Genomic DNA, 12,100 nt, shown 5'->3' with positions numbered 1-12,100 from the left:
GTAATTACCCATCCGAAATGACCTGATCAGAAACCACTCAATCCGAAAAAGGCCCGACAAAACAATACTCTAATTGAACTAAGGCAGTGTTTGGATATACGGAATTGATTTCATTTCCATGATTTCAATTGTAGAAATTGAAATGTTTGAATTCAATTCCAAATCCAAAATTACGTTTGGGAAACCCATGGAATTGGAATTGGAATTGGAATTGAATTTGGGCGAGACGGGTATGGGTCGAGACCGTTGGATGTTTTATATTTGAAAAAATTAAATAGTCTCGAAAAATATTTGCGATCGGAAAAAATATCATAAATAAAAATATTGTGACGAAATTTGCGTCACAAAATAAAACGTAAGAAGTCATGGAATTGAAATGACTAGTATATGGTACGTATTTGAGAACCCAAATTTTAACTAGCTTGGAATTGATAAGGAATTGAGTCAATTCCAATTCCAAATTCAAGGGGTTCCCAAACACTTGAAATATTTCAATTCTGGAATTCAATTCCAATTCAAGGTTCCCAAACATAGCATAAATATATTTGAAATGACTAAAATCATACTATAATACTATATGGAGAATTATTTACGTTAAAATAAAGAATAGATCACCAGAACTAAACTAAAAGTAGGTAATATTACTAAAGATGCATTTTTCTCTTTTACGGTAATCAATGACCCAAAATAACTCAACCGCTTGACCGAAAATGACCCGGCCAATAAATCGAAACCCGAAATGACTTAACTTGACCCGAATGAACCCGAAAACCCGATCGCAACCCAAACTCGGCTAACTCGTTTGTCAGGTCTTAGTAGATACAAATTGATCTGAGGGAGCCTACACCTGCCCTTACCCCGCATTCTCCACTCTACCCTAACAACATCCTTATTTGTACCTACCCTTATTAGTTTAATTTTTCATGGTTTGGTTGTTATTGGGGAATTAAATTCCCAATAAATTTGAAAAGGCACGAATTGACCAATTTATGTGAATTGTTCAAAAATCCTTTAGATGACATACGAGAATTGAATGCATGTGGGAGTTTCCAATAGCCGAGGAGGACTAGGTAATCAATTCTGAATAATCCCGAACATCAAATATCAAAGTCGATGATTCGGCTAGACCGATATCCGAAAACCCATTTCAAAACGGGCTAAAAATAACACACACATAGGCCCATCCCATCTTGGAACACAATCCCAAGTCTCGAGTCTCAAAACTCACCTCACCTTCTTCACTCTTCTTCCTTCACTCAACTCTTTCTCCTTCTCTCCCTCTCTTCATTTCTTCAGGTACTTTTCCCTATTTATTTTACTTTGCGAGTAAAACCGTCTTACACAAGTATTAGCGTTTACGCCTGTCGGTTTTTGGTTTTTACTGCATTTTGTGAATTAGCGAATTAGGGCTTAGGAGATGAGACAGCTCGCGAGCAGCTTGGCTCAATCTCTCGGGCTTGGCACGTGTCAAACCGAGGTAACATTTGTTCGGCTTGAAAAGCTCATGAGTGGCTTTAACTTGTGTGATAAAATAATACTTTGCTTTTATCATGCAAAAATATTTAGGGTATAACTATATCAAGTGTCTTAATTAATTTGATCAATATTTTTTTATTTAATCCTCTGAATCCCTTTATTTAAATTATTTAATGAAAAAAAAATCCAATAACTAAACAATTATATAAAGGCTCGAGTTAAGCAATCGAGCTCAGGTTAATTCCCGCGAGCATGATAATGAGCTCAATTAGTGATGTAGGTAATACTATACTTTGTCACTGTGTAGAGGTCACAAGGTCACTGTGTAGTACTCTAGTCTGTGTTGTATTATTATCGAAGAGTACTGTTCCGGGTGTAATTTCCAGAGCAGTTTTTGTGACCACGTAAGCTTGTTGAATGATGTCGCGGCTTGCCTCTTCCTTTCACTCTTTCCTGTTTAAGATGAACAAACTGAGGGCTCGGCTTGGGGCCGAACGTACTCACTCCGACGCTCAAGTCAGTAAACTTAAAGGGATAAGTTGTATGTTACTTGGCGAAGTATATTGTAGAGAGATAAGGGAGTCTATACCAGATTATTGAATTGTGAGATTATTAGATAGATTTCGGATCCTTTTCTCAATGAGAAAAGTGGAGTATTTATAGACTTTCACCTTTTGTCACGTAGTGGCAAGTGGCCAAGTGACAGAGCAGGTGGAAAGACCGTTCTACCCTCGGCCGAGGGACCCATGGCAGGCCGGCAGGCCTGGTTGACTCTATGCCGAGGGGACTGGATGTGAGTACGCGGATATGTCTCTCGGCCGGCTAGTTGCCGAGACCGAGACCCAAGTGACAGGCCGGCATGCTTAGTCGGCTAGACCGTCCTTCTTGTTGACTTGTTGTCTTTTGGCTTTGTCCTTGGTCAATATGTTGACTCGGTCAGCGGGTGCAGAATATGCCCCATCACGTACTAATCTATATACTTCGTATTATTTTTTATTTTATAACTACAAAGTTTTTTTTAAAGTATAATTGAACTTCTATTTTAGTGGAGGATATTGTCTTTGACGAAGTAGAATTGCCATACTAAAGTTTTGAAGTTGAAGTTCTATGTTAATGAATTTTGAATTTGTCTAACGCTTTTGTGCAAATAGTGGTATGCAGTTTATGCATTCATTAGTCAATTCTGAATGGATTACTTTTACATGATTTTACCATGTAAAAGTATTTCCGAAGATATCTTGGTCTAGTGATTAAGACAGAGGTATTGTGGATAATAGGTCTCAAATTCGAATCCCCCTTCTCCTCCTATTATAAGGCGACTAACCAAAAAAAACCATGTAGAAGTGTTTATTATTTATCGAAGAGTCAAGATAGATAAGAATGATAGTTTTAGATAAAAATTCTCCCAAACCCCTAAACCATCAGCTACTTATTCTGGCATGCACGAAAAATAAACATTAATATTTTTTTTAGGATATTGAGATTAGTCACAAAGAACTTGATAATCATGAATTATGAATCATAAAATAAACACGAAAAAACGAATAACTAAGAAAGAAAGAATTGAACGAAAATAAAGAAATTATGCTTGCAGGAGGGATTCTTTGTGCGTGAGATTTTATGTACGTAAACCAAATTTTATCTCCCTAATATTATCTCAATTTCTAAAATAAAGGAAGTATATCTTAATTATATATGTATTTATTATTTATTTAGGTATTTTAGGAAAGTTTTTTTTTTTTTTTGAGGAAAGGTATTTTAGGAAAGTTGGATTCACCATAATCGCTCAAAAAAAGTTTATATATATATATATATAGATGATGATTGAAGGCAATTGAGCAAATTGGTTAAAAGAAGGGAAGCAGGAGGAAATAGAGAGAGATGGAAGAAGCAGGTATGCGTCCGTATAAGGTATCGTATCCCGGAGAATATGATCCATATGAATTGATGAGGCCGTCCGAGGATCCTAGACTTGGTCATGCTCAGAAACAAAAGGAAGAATTCTATGAACAACATGGTTACAGTGATGACGACGATGATGATGTTGATGTCGGGTATTATTCTTTCTTTATTTATATTTAATTTAATTAATCTTCGTAATTCAAATTCAATTCCGGACTTCCGGTAGTAGTATAAACTCCATGGTTACGTTTTTATAATTCATCTTCGTTAAACTGCTTTGTATCATAATTAATTAAAATTACTTGTATATACTCCATGGTTACGTTTATATAATTCATCTTCGTTAAACCGCTTTCTATCATAATTAATTAAAATTACTTGTATAAACCCCATGGTTACGTTTATATAATTCATCTTGTTTAAACCCCTTTCTATCATACTCCGTAATTAATTAAAATTACTTGGGTTTATATAAGTCATCTTCGTTAAACCGCTTTTTATCATAATTAATTAAGATTAGAATGAGTATATTGTTTGGTTAGCCCAATTCAGGAAGTTCCCATGAATTCCAAATTCTTCCATTACATGAATTCCAATTCCTCCATAATGGAGGAAGTTGCTTAGATGGGACTGCCTACATGAATTGCACTTTCTTCAAGGCAACCAAACAATATTTTGCAATTCAAGTGAATTCTAAATTCATGTGTTTACATCCTAAACAATACAAATTATTCCTATATGCCATGGTTGAAGGAAAACTCCATGGTTATGTTTATATAATTCATGTTCGTTAAACCGCTTTCTATCATAATTAATTAAAATTACTTGTATAAACTCAACTCCATGGTTACGTTTATATAATTCATCTTGGCAAAACCGCTTTCTATCATATCATATCATAATTCTGGTGGATATTAGTTTGAAGGAAACGCTGGAATCAAGTGTTGTTGCTTTGTTGTTTATCATTGATTGATTATATTTACTGATATTTGATTTTTTAATTAATTGGAATCTCAGACCTTTTGAAGATAAAATTGAAGATTATTACCCGTAAGTTATACTCCCTCCAAGTTTTTTCAATCCTCCCTTTTACTTTTTGCACCAAAAATAAGGAAAACAATAAAAAATGGATAAAGTAGTGTGAGTTGTGGAGAGAGAAAATAATAAAGAATGAATAATGGATAAAAAATGAATAAAGTAGGATAAAGTAGGGAAAATTGTTGACTTTTTAGGAGAGATGATGAATAAATAATGAATAAAAGATAACCAAAAAAGGAAAGGGGAAGATAAGAAAATAAGCTCAAAAGAGAAATAGGGAAGATTGATCAAACTTGGAGGGAGTACTTATTTTAAGTTTGTTTCTTGTTCTATGTACAACCGCGTCAAAGTTATCGAGCTCTCATACAAAGTTGTTGACTTATTTTACAAGTTATTGAGCTATTTTATGAAATTATTGAGCTTAATAATTATTCTGTTAACCTCAACAAATTTGTATCATAACTCGATAATTTTGTTAATAGAGCTCGACAACTTTGTAACAAAGCTCCACAACACAACACTGATTGTTTTGTCAATTTTCAACAGCAACCCCCCTCTCCCACTTGTTCCGAGACCTCCGACCACATACAGTCCGTCGTCGCCATTTACTTTCCTTCTCCCGCCGCTCCTACACGCTGAATGGTTGGTTTCTTCTGCTTTGCTCTTTTATTCTGAGTACCGTCTGTTTATGATTATGATTTTTTGTTTTCATTTTCTTCTTAGGGTTAAGAGTTACAAGCAGAACTGGAAAAAAACGCTCAAGCGAGATGTGAAATATGAGGCAAAAGTCTTGGAGAAAACAGATTGTGATTGTGTAGAGGCGGCTATCAATTTCTACAACCAAAAACATGTATGTATCAGGGGTTTTATCCAGTACTCCCTCTTCCCTTTTCCATGCTAGTTGGGTATTTTGTGTGGTTCAAATTCATTTCCTTAATTTTGTTGCCCTAAAGAAAGGGAAGTATTTAATTTGCTAAATTACTAATTACTCGCTTGTTTGTTTTCATTGATGAACTCTAATATTTAATTACTGGTATTTGTTTGGGCGCATGCATGCAGGGTACTGATTATAAGATTGTGGAAACCCTAGGTAGCTATGGGTGCTTTGATACTGGATTTTGGTTTCATTGCAATTTCAGAGCTCAGTGCTGCGAATCTGATCCCTCCTCGCCGCCTAAGCTCTTCTTCGCAGAGCTTAATAGGATCGAATATGATCAACTCATCGTCAAAGTTTGTATGCCCTTGGACGATGGCCTTGGGAATCGTAAGTCATTCCAAATTTCTTGTTTTCTAATGTATCAGTATGCATGTTTTTTCATCGCGGCCAATGTAGTAGAGATTGAAATTGGGTTGGTTATAATTTTGCAGGTAATTCTAGTATTGTTCGTGGCTGCGTAATGTGTGGCAATCACCTCTTGCATCCTGTCAAAGGATTTCAAGCTGGGAGGAATATTGGTGGATGATGAGGAAGAAACACACTGACTGTTTAATGTGATTCTCATGATTATTCTCATTAGCTTAATGTTTTTGTATCTCAATAATTAATAAACGTAATTTATTTTCGCATTACATATTTTATTCATTACAATACTTTTTGTGGGTATTTTGCCAAACTAGCCATTTGCTCCAAACTATTTACCAAAATAACCAAATAGCAATTTTATTTACAAGAATAGCTATTCAATTAACAAACTTACCAAATAAAGTTGTGAACGAATATAAATAATCATGGCTGGTTCAAACATTTATTTTCTTTTAACAATGTTTTGGTTTAGTTTAATGAACCAAAAAATTAAAGTCAAATTACTTAACCAAGACCTATGCCAAACATTGACGGAAGCTGACAATTATTTTCAAAGCTCAGTGACATGTCATACATTAAGAAAGCTCAAAAGCTCATCTGTCAAATTTCACAAATTCTCATTTAAGACGATTTCTATCCATCTTAAGCTTAAAACGAGACAAATATATACCAAATCATCTCACTTATTGCCTAGGAAATGGTAAAAAAATTTATCTTAATATTTGACCTGTCTTAATCATAAGACGGATACAAGAGTTACTATTAATTTTCCCAATTTCATTTCTATGAAAAGTGCTGCAAAATCATATATTTACATACATATACATAAACGATATTGAAAACTATTGTACGAGCAACACTTTTCAAACATTAAATTACTATCAAAGAATAATTTAGCATGAGAAATACTTAGACCTGGCAAACAGATCGGGTCGTGTCGTGTTCGTGTCCGTGTTGACTTTAAACGGGTCACAATTACCCCATTCATAACCCGACCCAATTACATAAACGGGTCATTTGTCTCAACCCTAACCCAACCCATTAATTTTTCTATAACCCAACCCGACCTATTTACCCATTTATCTTTTAGCAGGTCATTTTTAACCCATTTAACCCGTTTAACCCAATAAACTAATAAAATAAACTAAACGTTATAGCCCTATCCTATTATCCCAAAAATGACGAATGAAAATGCTTATTTTTAAGTTGTTTGGTTGAGTTATTTATCAACTCAAATATATTATGACACTTTTAAATAAATAAGTTATTCATGTCGGGTTCGTGTTAAAAGAGCTCAACCCTAACCCGACCCATTTAAATTTCGTGCCGTGTCTGTGTCAACCCCCAATTACTTAAATAGGTCACAACGTCTTAACCTTAACCCGCTAACTTCGTATCGGGTTCGTGTCGTGTTATCGGGTCGTGTCAATGATTGCCACCTCTAGAAATACTAAACGCTTGCTCTTTTGATGTAAACATGTATATTTTCCTAAAAGACTACTTCGTAATTAACATTACAACACGTAATCAACATAATGATAAGAACATTAAACTGAATAATTATAAAAAATGATACTACAATTAGTGATTGTTAGATTATACTGTAAGTAGGTAAATAAGAAAAACGTATCGAAAAGAATTAAATATGATTAATAAGTTAAGTTAGACACCTTGTTGAAATATGGAAAAGATAATTAAATTGAAGACAAAGTGATGGCATTGAATCCAATCAATCAAAGAAGCGGCAAAATTAGAGTAGGAGCCTCAATTTTTTTTTTTTTTTTTTATCCTTTTTACCCTAGTAAACCGCTTAGTTTACAAAAAGGTTGGTTTTTTTTTTGTTAATTATGTGATTTGATTTGGCTAACAATTTAATAAGGTTAATTTGGAAAATATAATGTCATATTGATTATTTTGGTAAATAATTTGGAATAAATGGTTAGTTAGGCAAAAGACCCACTTTTTGTATCATATTTTCCATTTGCCTACCCCTATATGGCTATATTGAAAAACATCAAACATAATTCTCTCTATTCCAAGCCCTACCTCTTCTTAAAATAAACAAATTTATTCAATTATGAATAATAATTTAAATGTTAAAACGTATATTCAATTTGTTAATTCGCTAATTAGGATGGAGGGAGTCCCAAATCTCAATCCACCGTCTCAGGCAACATGGGTTATCGATCAGAGTTAGTGTTAATAGGCTTAGTGTATGTGTTTTTGTTTTTCTTTTTGAATATTATTTAGGCAGTACGTTTTGTATAGTTTTGGTGACGGTAGTTTTGGTTGTTGACCGTGGTAAAGGGTAGTGAAAGGCGGTCATGGTTGATGACGGTAGTTAATGGCGGTCATAGGTGAGAAATTAGAGGAGATGGTAATTAGGAGGAGAAAGTTAGAGAGAAGAGAGAGAAAGGAAAATGAGAAGGGTATAATGGTAAATAGTGTACTACGATGAGTAAAATGTGTACTTCGAAAATCACTACCCTTAATAAATCCTAGTTGTGACAATTGAACCTGTACGCTCTCCTTAAACTTCTTTCACAATTCATTCAATTTATCCTTATAAAACTCAAGCTTCATTAAATTCATCATCTTATGATCACTAAACACATCTCACTTCTCGTAATGGCACTCAGCCGGAAACCACGGCACAAAGCAATATCAACCATAGCCATATTCATCATATCAATCATGATCATATACAATATCTCAATCATATCATATCATCATCAAATTCACACCATAAAAGCATAATCATACTAAGTAGGGAAACCCTACCTTATTGGGAATTAATCAACTCAGACGGTGATCTAGAAGGGCTTTTCTACGAAATTTCCACCTAAACAATCAAACATATGCATACAATTAACAACCGCGAAAGTGGTAAATAACCCCCTTACGTTTACTTCTACGTGAGATTAAGCCCCTTAAGTTTCATTTGGAGTAAATAACCCCCTTAACTTTGCTATAAAGTGAAATCAAGCCCTTTCTATTTTTCCGGTCAAAATCTCACCGGATTTTTCAAATTCTCACCAATTTCTCATATCGGTGTACGTATTAGGTATAAATTTCTCTCGGATACGTTTACTTTTTCATTTGTGTGCTCCTGTCATCAAGTAAGGGTGGTGATGATGATCCTCAAAAACTGTCGAGTTGTTTGCCCGGTAATCTAAGATCAAATCCATGGTTTGCCAAATTGGTTTTCCCCTCCAAAATTACAAATTAAATTGTTCAAGATGCAGTTATTATTCTTAGCATCATTAAAGGGCGTTGGTAGGAAAAAATATGTTGTACGACTATTGAGTGTGCGCAATTACTGGAATTCATAATTATTTTTCATTCACGCATTTTAGTCAGCATTTTGATTGTTAATATGAAGAGTATGATCATGTGTTTCTTAAGACGCTATAAATATTGCGATACATCTACATGTACACCGATATGAGAAATTGGTAAGAAATTGAGAAATCCAATGAGATTTTGGCCGAAAAAATAAAAGGGGCTTTTGATTTCACTTTATAGCAAAGTTAAGGGGGTTATTTACTCCAAATCAAACTTAAGGGGCTTAATCTCACGTAGAAGTAAACTTAAGGGGGTTGTTTACCACTTTCGCGAATTACGAACCGTAGCCAACCTGTGTGGAAACAATTAGTAGATTATACAACCAGTTGTATGCAGTTGTACGGTATAGAATCCGAGCTGTATATTAACGTTTTCGAGTTTTGTTTAAAAGAATTTGAGCTATGCTGTAAAGTTTCTGAACTCACACACTTAAACATAAAAAATAAACTCTTATAAAACTCAGAAAAATTACACATAAGCTCGGATTAATGTATATGGTTGTACAATGCTTATTATACAACTGGTTGTATAGTAGTATTTGTGTGGAAATCAATTAGTAGATTATACAACCAGTTGTATGCAGTTGTACGGTATAGAATCCGAGCTGTGTGGAAAAATAGGGGCTCTTTTATGCCTTGTGTAGTTTTCCAACCTGTTGAAAATAGGGGCTTGATTCCGCTTAAGAAGTGATTAAAAGAGTCGAGAGAGAAGTGTAGGAACTTTTTGGGATTGCAACTATGTTTTGAAACTAACGAAATGAAATGAAATAACCCTAAACTCTTTTAGGGGTGTTTGGTTCGCGCGTGGGTATGAGTTTGGAATCAGGAATCATATCCGGGTAGTATGAGTTTGGAACTTGATTTCTTATACCATGTGTTTGTTTCAATTTTGGGTGGAATGAGATCGAACTTTATCAAAGTTAAAAAAATCTAAAATACAACATTAAAAATAATTATTTTTGATACTAAAAAATCATGAAAATGAAGAGTTGATCAAATAAATGTAAAAAAAAAAAAAAGCATTAAAAATGTTCCATTTAAGTTTTTTTTTACTCCCTCCTATTCACCATTTTCTTCCCTATTTCCTTAAACGGATTATTCAGGTTTTCTTCCCCTTTCCTTTTTTGGAAAACTTTTACTCTTATTTTATTCATTCCTCTCTTCTATCACCAAACCCCACTCAATTCACAATTCTTTATTTAATTCTTATTTATTCATTTCTCTCTTCTATCACCAAACCCCACCCAACTCACAATTTCTTATTTAATTTCTATTTATTCATTCATCTCTCCTATCACTAAACCCCACCCAACTCACACAATTCATACTTTATTCTCCTCCTAAAATCTTGTGCCCACAACAAAGGGGAACAAAATGGAGAATAGGAGGGAGTATGTTTTTTGGTTTTATTACTTGATACCCATGGTTATCAATCTCATACCCACCTCCCCCCTTGGGTATGAGAAACCCATATCTCATGGGTTTGAGGTATGGGTATGAAACCTCTATTTTTGTCAAACAAACACTTGGTATAGGTTTGGCTCATTCCAAACTCATACCCCATACCTTTATGAGTTGAACCAAACACCCCTTAATCCTTCTCGCGTAAATAACATGTATCAGACTGGTACTCGGTCGAGTACCAATGTACTCGACCGAGTACGACCAACTCGGCCGAGTACCAAAGATGCTTGGCCGAGTGCCACTAGATCAGTAGCTTGATCGTGACACACCAAAAACATACTCGACCCAGTGCCCGCTGAGTACTGGCCAATGTTATTATGATCTAGATTCTACTTTGAATCGCTAGAATCGGAGCGTAGGTTTATAAGAGCTTACAAACTCACTAAATATAAGTTTTTTATTTGGTAAAAACATAAAATCAAAGAACAAAATACATATTTATCCATTTTTGTCAATAAATTATTGATTAATACTCCCTAGTCCCTCCTATTCTCTAACATCTTCCACATCCCAAAACGGCAAATTCACTAAGATATTTCACTTTCTTTATTTGTCTATCATTTGTGATTATACTAATTTGTGATCCCGCATTCTCTCTCTTACTTTAATTTATATCCACACATCACCATACCACTAAATTTTACCCCAAAACTAATGTAGAAGACCATAGTGAATACGAGGGAGTAATAATTTCCGTGTTATTGTATGAATATGTTTCTAAAACTTACACAAATCGAATTTTTAAATGTCATTATATAAAAAATATATTTCATTTCATAAAACAGGCTCTAGAAATTTTCAAACGAATAAAAATCGGGGATCGGTCGAGCATATTTGAATCATAAACTCGTAATGTCGTAGGATGGAGGTTCTTCCCTTGTGTGGTAGGTCCCCTAGAATCTTCCATTGTCTGCTATGGTATACGGTGGTAGGTCACCTAATTAGGGTTTACCTTTCGCTTGAAAGGTAATTTTTGGCGTTTTCTTTTGCTCGATACGCTGATTTTTAATTGATTGAGATGTGCAATGTTTATATTTATGCATAATTAAGATTATGCTAAACAATTACGACTTCGTTTCTTATATCATTCTGTTATTGATTTGTTAAAATCTCAAACAATTTATTTTCCTGAGTTGTTTGCTTGAATATGAATTGTGTGCATTACGCTTGTTTCTCATGAGAATTACTGTTGCTGTTCTTGTTTTGCTAATTTAAGCTCCAAAAAGTTGTTTTGTTTGCTTGAATATGAGTTGTGTGTATTACGCTTGTTTCTCAGGAGATTTATTGCTACTGTTCTTGATTATCGGTTTTTTGAACGTTGTTTTCTGGAATGTAATCGTTTATTTCGCTTGTTTATCAGCTGATGAACTCACTCTGCATGACTCTAGTTATAAATCTTATATACACATTTGAAATTTTAAAGGCGTCCGGATTTGGTGCTGTTTTTGATTTGTTAATTTTAGCTCGGGAAATGTTGTTTATGTGACGTTGTACACTTGAATATGATTTGTGTAAAATGCTTGTTTCTCGAGAGATTCATTGCTGCTGTTTTTGATTTGTTAATTTTAGCTCG

General features: G+C 34.2%; 1 protein-coding gene across 1 annotated transcript; it reads left to right on the top strand.

Annotated features, from left to right (window-relative positions):
• The first annotated feature begins 3,300 nt into the window (after nt 1–3,300).
• Nucleotides 3,301–6,011, top strand: LOC141622686 (uncharacterized). The gene is made up of 6 exons (XM_074438691.1): nt 3,301–3,530; nt 4,396–4,428; nt 4,963–5,058; nt 5,140–5,266; nt 5,476–5,680; nt 5,785–6,011. The coding sequence occupies exons 1-6, from the start codon at nt 3,358–3,360 to the stop codon at nt 5,877–5,879; spliced, it is 729 nt and encodes a 242-aa protein (XP_074294792.1). The 5' UTR covers nt 3,301–3,357; the 3' UTR covers nt 5,880–6,011.
• Nucleotides 6,012–12,100: the final 6,089 nt, after the last annotated feature.

This window comes from Silene latifolia, chromosome X (assembly GCF_048544455.1).
Source record: "Silene latifolia isolate original U9 population chromosome X, ASM4854445v1, whole genome shotgun sequence".
Classification (NCBI taxonomy): domain Eukaryota; kingdom Viridiplantae; phylum Streptophyta; class Magnoliopsida; order Caryophyllales; family Caryophyllaceae; genus Silene; species Silene latifolia.
Note: the sequence above shows the minus strand (reverse complement) of the source record. Positions and strands in the feature narration are given on the sequence as shown.

What these genes read in the sequence shown, in the direction of transcription:
- LOC141622686 (XM_074438691.1), top strand. Translation starts at nt 3,358, where the DNA reads ATGGAAGAAGCAGGTATGCGTCCGTATAAGGTATCGTATCCCGGAGAA. An exon ending in AAAATTGAAGATTATTACCC is followed by an intron (nt 4,429 to 4,962) that starts GTAAGTTATACT and finishes AATTTTCAACAG; the next exon opens with CAACCCCCCTCTCCCACTTG. An exon ending in ATTTCTACAACCAAAAACAT is followed by an intron (nt 5,267 to 5,475) that starts GTATGTATCAGG and finishes GCATGCATGCAG; the next exon opens with GGTACTGATTATAAGATTGT.